The following is a 13,086-nucleotide window of genomic DNA, read 5'->3' as shown; positions in this document are numbered from 1 at the left end:
CTCTGCAAGAAGAAGCCGCCACCCTGGTCCTGGTCTAAACAAAAGGCATCCTGAGCCCTCCTTAAGGGGGTTTCCTGAAAGGAGCCCTGAGGTCACATAAGCGCTGATCAAATGGTTACTCACCTCTCCATGACTGAGCAATTAAAGGGGTTGTCCCAAGTTGACTCCAATTTTTTTTTTAAACATTCTAAGCAGGAAATGAATTTTAAAACATTTGCTGTTAAAAAATTTTAAAAATTCATTTCCTAAGTGCCTTTTTTTTACACTTGATAACTCAGCAAGTGCTGGTTATCTTTTCTAAAAAGGGGCGTGAGCGGCTCGATGTCAATCAAGCCGCTCCGCTCTGCAGTGTGCGCGCTCCCGATGTTGCTAGATACTGTAGTTCTAGCAACATCGGGAGAATGTTCGTCTCAAGCGGGCATGGTAAGCCCGATTGAGACGAACTTACCGTGAATGTCATCAACCCTACACTACACTACATTCACCCCGTTTCGGCAAACAACTCCCCCCCCCAACCCTGTCACTACATGTAATTTTTGTACCCGCCGCATCGGTGCTGCATCAGCACCCGGCGAACAACTAAAAATATATAAAAAAAATAAACTCACCTAAGACGTTCTAACGGCGCTCTGAACGGTCCCGTCACTTGCCATCTTCCTTCTTCTTGGTGCCGCTCGCATTCATAGTAACAATGCGTTGTGGCGCAGATGACGTAATCATATCAGGCCCACGTGATTACGTCATCTGCGCCCACCGCTATGTTATTGTGAATGGGAGAAGAAAAGTGACGGGACCGTTCAGCTCTTCGTGGGAACGTCTTAGGTGAGTTTATTTTTGTATGTATGTATGTATGTATGTATGTATGTATGTATGTATGTATGTATGTATGTATGTTTCCATGTATGTATGTTTTCATGTATGTATGTTTTCTTGTATGTATGTTGTCATGTTTGTATGTGTGTATGTTTTCATGTATGTATGTTTTCTTGTATGTATGTTGTCATGTTTGTATGTGTGTACGTTTTCATGTATGTATGTTTTCATGTAGGTATGTTTGCATGTATGTATGTTTGTATGTATGTTTTCATGTATGTATGTTGTCATGTTTGTATGTGTATATGTGCATGTATGTTTGCATGTATGTAAGTTTTCATGTATGTATGTTTGCATGTATATATGTACATGTTTGTATGTATGGTTGAATGCAAGTATGTATATTTGCATGAATGTATGTTTGCATGTATGTATATTTGCATGAATGTATGTTTGCATGTATGTATGTTTGCATGTATGTATGTATGTATGTATGTATGTTTGCATGTATGTATGTATGTTTGCATGTATGTTTGCTTGTATGTATGTTTGCATGTATGTATGTTTGCATGTATGTATGTATGTTGTCATGTTTGTATGTGTATATGTGCATGTATGTTTGCATGTATGTATGTTTTCATGTATGTATGTATGTATGTATGTGTATATGTGCATGTATGTATGTTTGCTTGTATGTATGTATGTATGTTTTCTTGCATGTATGTATGTTTGCTTGCATGTATGTATGTTTGCTTGTATGTATGTTTGTATGTATGTTTTCTTGTATGTATGTTGTCATGTTTGTATGTGTATATGTGCATGTATGTGTATGTTTGCATGTATGTATGTTTGCATGTATGTATATATGTATGTTTGCTTGTATGTATGTTTGCTTGTATGTATGTTTGCTTGTATGTATGTTTGCTTGTATGTATGTAAGTATGTATGTTTGCTTGTATGTATGTATGTATGTATGTTTGTTTGCTTGTATGTATGTTTGCATGTATGTATGTTTGCATGTATGTTTGTATGTATGTATGTTTGCTTGTATGTATGTTGTCATGTTTGTATGTGTATATGTGCATGTATGTTTGCATGTATGTATGTTTTCATGTATGTATGTTTTCATGTATGTATGTGTATATGTACATGTATGTATGTTTGCTTGTATGTATGTATGTATGTTTGCTTGCATGTATGTATGTTTGTTTGCATGTATGTATGTTTGCTTGTATGTATGTTTGTATGTATGTATGTTTTCTTGTATGTATGTTGTCATGTTTGTATGTGTATATGTGCATGTATGTGTATGTTTGCATGTATGTATGTTTGCTTGTAGGTATGTATGTTTGCTTGTATGTATGTTTGCATGTATGTATGTTTGCTTGTATGTATGTTTGCTTGTATGTATGTTTGCTTGTATGTATGTAGATATGTATGTTGTCATATTTGTATGTGTATATGTGCATGTATGTTTGCATGTATGTATGTTTGCATGTATGTATGTTTTCATGTATGTATGTTTGCATGTATGTATGCATGTATGTATGTTTTCTTGTATGTATGTTTTATTGTATGTATGTTGTCATGTTTGTATGTGTATATGTGCATGTATGTGTATATGTGCATGTATGTTTGCATGTATGTATGTTTGCATGTATGTATGTTTGCATGTATGTATGTATGTTTGCATGTATGTATGTATGTTTGCATGTATGTATGTTTGCATGTATGTATGTATGTTTGCATGTATGTATGTTTGCTTGCATTTATGTTTGCTTGTATGTATGTTTGCTTGTATGTATGTTTGCTTGTATGTATGTATGTTTGCTTGTATGTATGTTTGCTTGTATGTATGTCTATATGTGCATGTATGTTTGCATGTATGTATGTATGTTTGTTTGTATAAATGTCTGTATGGCCATGTATGATACTGTCTGCTGGCGCCCTGTATCTAAGCCAACTTTGCCGCAGGCTTCTATACATGGTATAACAGTCAGTATCACACATGAAAGTGAAACTAAGCCTACGACATGTTTTATTTCATTTTTTTTTTTAATTTTTGATTTTTTACAGGTTTGGTGTTTGGACTACGTCGGTTTCGAGGACTACTTAGATGACGCTTTTTTATTCATCAATAAAATGGTTAATGAGGATTGTGTTGGTTGTGCTTTATTTCAATAAAATATTTTATCTATATCTTTGTGTTTTATTTTCAAGTTTTATTACTATCACTTTAGTAATGGCCGCTGTCTGAGTGACAAGGTCCATTACTAAGGGGAGGCTTAGTGTTAGCCGGTACAGAGGCTAACACTAAACACCATTATTACCTCGGTACCCACCACCACCAGGGGTGCCGGGAAGAGCTGGGTACGATCCAGTACCCGACCATCTATTGTGATGGTCGGGCTCTGGGGCGGCCGCAGGCTGGTATTACGAGGCTGGGAAGGGCCAAAAACAGTGGACCTTCCCACCCTTGTAATGCTAGGCTGCTGCTGCTGTGTTGTATCTGGCTGGTTATAAAAATGGGGGGGACCCCACGTCATTTTTTTTTTATTATTTATTTATTATTTTTATTAAAAAGACTTGGGGTTCCACCCAATTTATCTTAACCAGCCACAAACAACACAGTGTTATTAGCCTGGGAATGTACTAAACCAGTGGCCCCTCCCACCCGTGTAATGCCAGGCTGCTGCGGCCTTGTATATGGCTGGTTATTAAAAATGTGGGGGAGCCAACGTCTATTGTTAAATTTTAAAAAAAAACGACGTGGGGGTCCCCCACATTTTTATAACCAGCCCGATACAACACAGCAGCAGCAGCCTAGCATTACATGGGTGGGAAGGTCCACTGTTTTTGGCCCTTCCCAGCCTCATAATACCAGCCTACGGCCGCCCCAGTACCCGACCATCACAACAGATGGTCGGGTACTGGATCGTACCAAGCTCTTCCCGGCACCCCTGGTGGTGGTGGGTACCGGGGTAATAATGGGTGGTTAGTGCTAGTCTCTGCACCGGCTAACACTAAGTACCGCCTTTATAATGGACGCTGTCAATCAGCCAACTACCATTATCTAGGCACTAATAAAGTTTGAAAAAAAAACACAAAGACAATTTTTTTTTATTGAAATAAGAAATCCCCAACAAAACCCTCGTTAACCATTTTATTACAATTTTCAAAAAACGTAGATCTACGCAGTAGTCCAACGAATTGAAGACGTAGTCCAATTGGTACATCAAAATCTGCAACAACATTAAAAAAAAGTTATCAATGTGAACAATACCGAAACTTATACTCTCCTACACACACACACAAACAACCACACACAAACATATACACAAACACATATAAACACACACCCATATATTACACAAACACACACATACACACAAACATATACACAAACACACACATATACACACAAACATATACACAAACACATGTACACAAACACCCATATATACACAAACATATACACACAAACATATACACAAACACACACACATATACACAAACACACACACATATACACAAATACACCCATATATACACAAACACACACATATACACAAACACACACATATACAAAAACACACACACATAAACTCCAAAAAACACACATCTATACACAAACACATGTACACAAACACACCCATATATACACAAACACACATACACAAACACACAAATATACATATACAAAAATACAGAAACATATACACACAAACATATACACATATGCACAAACACACCCATATATATACACACACACACACACACATAAACACAAACACACACACATATATACACACACAAACTATACACAAACACATGTACACAAACACACCCAAATATACACAAACACACATACACAAACACACACACAAACATATACACAAACACACCCATATATACACAAACACACCCATATATACACAAACACACACACACACATATACATACACACACATATACACACAAACATATACAAAAACACATGTACACAAACACACCCAAATATACACAAACACACATACACAAACACACACAAACATATACACAAACACACCCATATATACACAAACACACCCATATATACACAAACACACCCATATACACACAAACATATACACATATAAACACAAACATATGTACACAAACACACCCATATATACACAAACACATACACAAACCCACACATATACAAAAACACACACACACACACACACAAACATATACACACAAACATATACACAAACACACCCATATATACACACACACACACACACACACACACAAACACATATACACAAAAATATACACAAACATATACACATACACACAAATACACCCATATATACACTCACACATAAACACACACACACACACACACACACACATATACACAAACACACCCATATATACACAGACACACACACACACACACAAACATATACACACTTACCTTTAGCGGAGCGCAGACTTCTCCTTGCGACGGGTGCCTTCCACTGCATCTTCTGCGCATGCGCCGAGAAGCGCCGAGATGCGCGTTCACGAGCAAATGACATCCTCTGCTCAGGACGCAGAGGATGTCATTACGCATGTGCGGCACCGCTAAAGGTAAATAGCGGTGGCCGGGAACCTAGGCAACGAGCAGGATACAAAGAGGGACCGACCGCAACTTCAATCAAGAATAGCAAGAAAACGACATCGCTGGACGACGGACAGGTAATTAGAATTCTTCTTATTTTTACATGGGGGAGCTTTATAGCTCCATTTATCAACTTGGGACAACCCCTTTAAGTTCCATAGCTTTTGTTACAGTTTGTTGTGCTCTTCTACTATTAATCCTCCTATACCAACTCAGCTTGTTTTTGACCACATTCTTGTCTTCCGCCTGCCTGTACTTTCTGCTACTCTACTGTAGTGTCTGCCTGACTCTTGCCAGTCTAACCAAGTATATTGTCTACTGTCAAGGTACATCCTATTAGATTATTCAGTCCTGTGTGCGTCAGTTGTTGCCAAAGGAGACAACTCTGTGTGTAGCGTCCTAGAGATAGCTAACAGCAAAGACCACATCTGCGTATGGATGTTAAAGGGTTTACACCTGGGAATTCCTTAGACTCTGCTCCCTGGATTAGCGCCATACAAATCCATTGGCTACACATGGACCCACACTATTCTTTGCTGGCCCTGTGACAACATTGTTAAGTTTTTAAACCCCAAATTAAATGATGATTCATTTCATAATATGTCTCCTGCAAACAGCCATAGAGTTAAATGATAAAATGATGTCTTTCTGCAGCTGCAACTAGGGGGAGCGTACTACATTCTTATTTATACATCATTTATGGAACACAATAAAATAAATCCATATTCCTAAGGACCTAAGCTCACTCTAGTAGCAGCTGCAGTCAGCCAGAATTTTAACATTTAACTACATGGCTGTGAGAAAGTAACAAAAGAGCTCCAAACTCTATATATAGATATTTTGTAAAATTTATCAGTACAGAATTAAAAATCAATAAAAATAATGATGCATGAATTGAATTCAGCTTATAAAGTCATACAGCATTAAATAGTACATCGTTTAGTATACAAATACAGTCAAATAGGCCATTACAATATCCTAAAATGCTCAAAATAAATGTGTCATAATATATAAATACAAGTAAAAGCCAATAAAGGCAAAACTTAAGAACACATTGAAGGTCCAGCACATCCATTTAAGAACAAACTGCTGGATGCACTCTAAAAAGAGAAAAAAATTGACATTGGTGTGATGTCTTGAATAATCTTACACATTTTATTACTTTCTAAGCTTTAATCTGCAGAAAGTATTTTAAGCTTTTTTAGGTCACCTTTTGTTCAGCTGTCATGGTAAGGCTTTGCAGACGGCCAGTCATATTTCCTAAGCTCTTCTCAAAAGCTGCCACTAAATGAGACTGAAAATGAAGCAAAGAAGAAAATCATCAAAATTGCACCAAATGTTCACATTGGGCACAAAACCAACTTGAGATAAATTACACATTTTGATTCCGTTATCATTCATTTTGGTCATTTGAAACTACTAGAACATATAAAATCCTCTGGAAATATAAGACATTATCTTTGCTGCTTTATACCTGGAAATTGCATAAACAAAAATACACAGAAAATTGTGGAAAATATTCATCATGCATAACTTTACTCTGTGTCTAAGTATAATCTGCACAAATTCTCTTTTTACAAGTCTATTTATGCTACGTGATAAGAAGGTAGACTGTGTGACATTTTCTGAGCTTTTCTGCAATTTTTCCAGGCAAAATTAGCTGCATATTTTGCATGAAAATGATATGGAGTTATCTATGCACAGTATATGGGAATATCAAGTACATACATATTAATAATGCAAACTGTAGCACTTACATTATAACCAAACTATAAAAATATTATTTATAATGTTAATTAACCATGACAGAAACATTACATTTATCTAGAAAGCCAGAATCGAGAAAGTTCACAAAAACAGAATGAACCAAATAAATCAATGTTAAAGCGTTTATTTCCCGTCAAACACCATTTTAAAGTTAATATATAGAACTTATCTGTATAAAAAAGATGGGTAAATACATGGCATTAATTATTTTGCAATGGTATGGAGTTACAACCTGTATTATATATAGGCTCAGAGCAGCATTCACAACTCTGACAGATGCTATTGGAAACAGTCAACAAGCTTGTTGTCAGACACATCACTAAGGCTTCGTTCACATGTGCGTTGGGGTTCCGCTCATGGGTTCCGTCAGACATTTCCGTCAGGGGAACCCACGAACGGAAATCAAATGGAAACCATAGCTTTACGTTTGCATTACCATTGATTTCAATGGTAATGCTTCCGTTGCTAATGGTTTCCGTTTGTCTCCATTCTGCAAGGTTTCTGTTTTTCCAGCGGAATCAATAGCGTAGTCGACTGGCACCAGGATCGCAGTTTTAGCTGTGAGATATCACCAGTTGAAAACACAGTCGGGAATGGAAGCTGTATACTATAAGATCAGGCCGTGTTGCTGGGCAGGGAATGGGGAGACGCTGTATGCTGATTGGGCAGCGTCATACAGAAAACATTACTCCGCCTAGAGTGAAAAGAAAATGTAACCTCCCATTTGGCAAGTATAGCCAAATTAGCATATTTAGAAAAATGCTCAACACTTCACAAATAATAAACATTTTTTTTTAAAAATTACACTGTAGGATCATAGCGCCTCTCAGATTAGTAAGGAGATAGGGAATTGATAAACTAGTGACAGATCCTCTTTAACTCTTGTAATGCAGCAGGAAAGTTCATTTTTCTTACATGAAATGCAAGAGGGAGGACGTTTTTTTTCTTTTCTGTACAAGACCCCTTTCACATCATGTCTTAAAATGTATATTTTTTTGGGTTTCCAAGACCAAAATATGTTTTTGTTTATTTAATTTTTTTAAGGATCCATTATATTTGTGCATAAGGCTTAAAAAAGATCTATGGAAAGCAAAAGGATGCAAGCTTATGGCATACCTTTGTATCCTTCACCTCATTGCTTTGCATTATATCACAAATATATACATCATGCTACTGTAAAAAAAACGTATTTATGACATATTCCACGCAACTATATCCAAAAGGACACACTCCAGCATTCATTTAGCCCAGTTTCTACATGTTTTTAGAAAAATAGACATTCTTAAAAAGATTAGAGGAAAAAACATGGTGCGAAAGGAGCCGAACTTTCTTATAGAAATTCTTACTGTCTGTATTTACTGAAATTCTTGTATCAAACATTGAACGAGAAAAAAAAGTAAAGTAAGTAGGCGTTTATAATATTATTATAGATCTATCCAACCATTAATGCCAGTTATGTGCACCCAAAAAATGGAATACATGCTGAACCAGACCCGCCATAGAAGCTTCATGCCAGTATATGATGTGAAACATTTCTGCTGCTGCTGATGCTGCCATTTTAGTTGGCATTAAAATTATCTGTATCAAACAAACATTTTTAAAATTTGGCCACCAGTACCTTTTGATCAAGTCCTACTTTTAATTGACACATTTATGTCCCATTTAAATGCATAGAGAGCTAATAAATGGGGCTTTTATGTCTTTTATAGTACCAGCATATCCCACAGTGCAGAATACACATTATTTCTATTAACATTAGCCCCTTCTGGCATAGAGTATGAGTAACAAGGGATAAACAAATGAAGCATGCCATGTGAAGCATCTTACTCACATTAGCAGATAGCTGAGATGTCAATGTAGCAACTTTGTCTTGTGATGCTATCAGTTCCCTACGCAATTTTTGTATCTGCTAAATAAAAACATTTAAATGACACATTTTAATACCATTTTAATTTTAACTGCAGAAATAATAAAGCACAATATACCGGATATTGTAGGTCAGCAGTGGGCAAATGTTTAACTTAGCAGAGTAATTTTTCATTTTAGTCCTAATTCTACAGCTGTTAGATGGTAAATAGCTATTCTATGTCTGGCGGCACAAAGGACTATAATAGAAAATTGGGTGTAAAGAGCTCTGTTGTCAGTGAGCTAAATGTATAGGAAAGAAGATTGAAAGGCTTACTAAGTGATATCCTATACATTACCAGAATTGTTACAAAACTTGAACAGGTTTTCAGGATATGAAATACCATTTATGGAATGAGTGGAAGATAGGAACCTGGCAATTACTAGACAGCTCATGTTGCTCTGATATTAGAAAAGTAATAGAGTCACAAGGAAGAAGGAAAACTGGACTTCTCGAAAACAGAAATGAAAAAAATTCTATTTCCTGGCCTTGATAAACACTAGCAAGTGGGCAGAAGGTGATGCCCTTTCACTCAAATAAATGGCAAGTTTAAGCTATCAAAATGATGAAACTGTAAAAGGGACATTGAGTCAAATAAATGTCATTTGGTGCCTTTCATTCACAGATAAGGAATACTAACATAAGTGTAAGCGAAACAGTGACTTTCTTCACTCACTCGTCATTACCACTTGTTAAAACATATTTTTGTATCGAAATGTAAGCAGTTGGGAACACAGCAAGGCTGACTCACACCCTACAGGTATTAAAGTGACGTGTTTGTTGACTGTGTTCCTAGATTGGATCCTGAATGGAAGTTATAAAAGGACAGTGGTAGAAGTTGTTTTTTTATTGTTTGCTTGTTTTTTTTTTTAATCCAATGCTAGCTTTGATAAGAATTAAAAAAGTTACAGACAGCTAACAGTCACTGACCCCTTCCCTCATACACACACCTTCCTGTAACCATAGTACATGAATGCAGCCAAAGACTACTTAAAAAAGATACAAAATAAATCATACTTAAAAGAATAACTACTATTAAACTTGATACAATTATGCCCAAATCCCTATAAATATGTTAAAAGATAAAAATTACCTCCGAGTGTGCCTTCTCTTCAGCCTAGAAAACAAAATAATAATTTTTTTAAATTAAATAATACATATTCCATTTATTAAGAAAATTTTGTCTTTTATCTTATGAGAACAATTGCATTTACTTGTACAAAATGACAATTACTTAAGTGAATTAGATTGACCTGCAAAAGTTTCTAAAAAAGACGTAAAAATTTCTGATTTCAGGCAACTCATTCAAAGCAAGTTCTTTAAAGTTGACTTGTTTTTTGTTTATTCTATACAACATACTAGTCCTTCTCAATTAATTAGAATATCATAAAAAAGTTAATTTATTTCAGTAATTCAATTAAAAAAGTGAAACTCATATATATTCATTACACACAGTGATCTATTTCCAGCATCTTTTTCTTTTAATATTGATGATTATGGCTAACAGTTAATGAAAACCCAAAATTAAGTCTCTCAGAAAAATTCAGAAGGAGTTGACTGCGGCTGGAGTCAGTGCTTCAAGAGCCACCACACACAGTATCCAGGACATGGACTACAACTGTCGCATTCCTTGAGACAATGTCAGAATCGTCTTACCTGGGCTAAGGAGAAAAAGGACTGGTCTGTTGCTCAGTGATCCAAAGTCCTGTTTTCAGATGAAAGTAAATCTTGCATTTCATTTGGAACAAAAGGTCCCGGAGTCTGGAGGAAGAGTGGAGAGGCATAAATCCAAGTTGCTTGCGGTCCAGTGTGAAGTTTCCTGTCAGTGATGGTTTGGGGAGCCGTGTCTTCTGCTGGTGTTGGTCCACTGTGTTATATCAAGTCCAGAGTCAGCGCAGCCGTCTACCAGGAAATTTTCGAGCACTTCATGCTTCCCTCTGCTGACAAGCTTTATGGAGATGCTGATTTCACTTTCCAGCAGGACTTGGCACCTGCCCACACTGCCAAAAGTACCAATACCTGGTATAATAACCACAGTATCACTGTGCTTGATTGGCCAGCAAACTCACCTGTCCTAAACCCCATAAAGAATCTATGGGGTATTGTCAAGAGGAAGATGAGACACCCAACAATGCAGACGAGCTGAAGGCAGCTATCAAAACAACCTGGGCTTCCATAACACCTCAGCAGTTTCACAGGCTGATCGCCTCCATGCCACGCCGCATTAATGCAGTAATTCATGCAAAAGGAGCCCCGAACAAGCATTGAGTGCATATACTGTACATACTTTTCAGTAGGCCAACATTTCGGTATTAAAAATTATTTTTGAAATTGGGCTTATTTAATATTGTAATTTTCTGAGAGACTACATTTTGGGTTTTCATTAACTGTTACCATAATCATCAACATTAAAATAAAAAAATGCTGGAACTAGATCACTCTGTGTGTAATGAATCTATATAATATATGAGTTTCACTTTTTGAATTGAATTACTGAAATCAAATAACTTTTTGATGATGTTCTAATTCAAGACTAAGGACTAGTATATAATAAATAAAGTTTTGCTACCTAAAAGAAGCTTCTCCCAGTGGCTGATACGCTTGTGAAATGGGACTTAACACCTGAAAAAGTTGCGTCATGCCCTGATTTCGAGGGTTATGACAAACATCGGATAGATCATCAGTACATGATCTGTGGGGGTCTGACATCCAGACCCTGCACCAATCAGCCACTCCGGCTGCCTCTGGGCACAAGATGTCCACCAGATCTCCATGCTGGAAGCAGTTGGCTCTGGTCATGGAATAGCGGCCGAGTTGCCGCACTGCAGCTCTGCTCCTATTCAAATGAAAAGGAGCAGAGCTCAAATGAAAAGGAGCAGAGCTGCAGTTTGGCAGCACGGCTACTATGCAATGTACGGAGCCAACTGCTTCCGGCTTCATACATTGCATACTGTGCAATAACATCTGGTGCCCGCAGGCAACCGGAGCAGCTGATCGGTGCGGGATAATATACTGATGACCTATCCGGTGGATAGGTCATTAGTTGTCCTGTAGTGGACAACCCCTTTAAGGACTGATTGCCTTGTGTATTTTAATTTGAGGCACAAACTTTTATACTTTGCTACTGCTATTATGAAAAATTAATTCAAAAACAGTTCTTAGCAAGCTATTGAATGACTGTAAGTTGACTGCAAGTTAAGGCCATATGTGGCAAACAGACAGTCCCTGCAACTGCTAAGGCATACCTCTCAACCATCCCATTTTTCACAGGAGTTTCCCTTGAGGCAGACCCTAAAGGGGGTGGGGTATATTCCAATGCCCCCAAGGTGAGTTATTCTTGTAGATTTTGAGGGTGCTCTTGGTTGGATCGGGACGGGACTTTAGAATGTCCTGTGAATGGGGATTCTAACGTTGATAGGTTTGTGCTAAGGTGACTCTGTAGACCTCCCACTTAACCTCATATAATTTAAGGCTGCACAAGGCTCACCCTTTTAACTGACACAGCAACATTGACAAACAAGACATAGGGGAAAGTCTATCATGCCAGCCTTCTCGCTAACAAATGATACAAAATGAGAAGATGCTAGCAAGAAAAACAAACCCACCCACACTTCTCCTGTTATTCTACCTGTGTTTCTGGAGTTATGTGAAAGCTATGAACAAGAGAACATTTGAGATGTGAGAGTAATGATATGGCTGAAGCAATATTATTCAGCAAGAATACTGGCTACTGGCTATTCTTTTTACACTTCATACACTGGAGGCAATTGATTCACTGCTGACATCCACTGACCACAATGCTTCAAATCTACATGGTATAAATCTCTAAAATCAGTACAGAGATAAAATTAAACACCAAACTATAACTAATCTAACAGTAGCCAAATTATCATGATGAAAAGTTAGGGTAGCTCATCCTCTTACCAGGCTCTTTGTTGCTGAAAAATTC

General features: G+C 37.2%; 1 protein-coding gene across 1 annotated transcript in view; it reads right to left on the bottom strand.

Annotated features, from left to right (window-relative positions):
• Window positions 1-13,086, bottom strand: part of LOC142749241 (neuron navigator 3-like) — a 131,683-nt gene that overhangs the window by 65,692 nt on the left and 52,905 nt on the right. The window contains exons 12-14 of the mRNA XM_075857000.1: window positions 10,231-10,254; window positions 9,063-9,140; window positions 6,675-6,758 (exon numbers count right to left, since the gene is read on the bottom strand). Of these exons, the coding sequence (XP_075713115.1) occupies window positions 6,675-6,758; window positions 9,063-9,140; window positions 10,231-10,254 (186 nt within the window). The remainder of the gene's footprint in view (window positions 1-6,674; window positions 6,759-9,062; window positions 9,141-10,230; window positions 10,255-13,086) is intronic.

This window comes from Rhinoderma darwinii, chromosome 3, assembly GCF_050947455.1.
Source record: "Rhinoderma darwinii isolate aRhiDar2 chromosome 3, aRhiDar2.hap1, whole genome shotgun sequence".
NCBI classification, from domain to species: Eukaryota; Metazoa; Chordata; class Amphibia; order Anura; family Rhinodermatidae; genus Rhinoderma; species Rhinoderma darwinii.
This window is presented reverse-complemented; position numbering and strand designations above follow the sequence as displayed.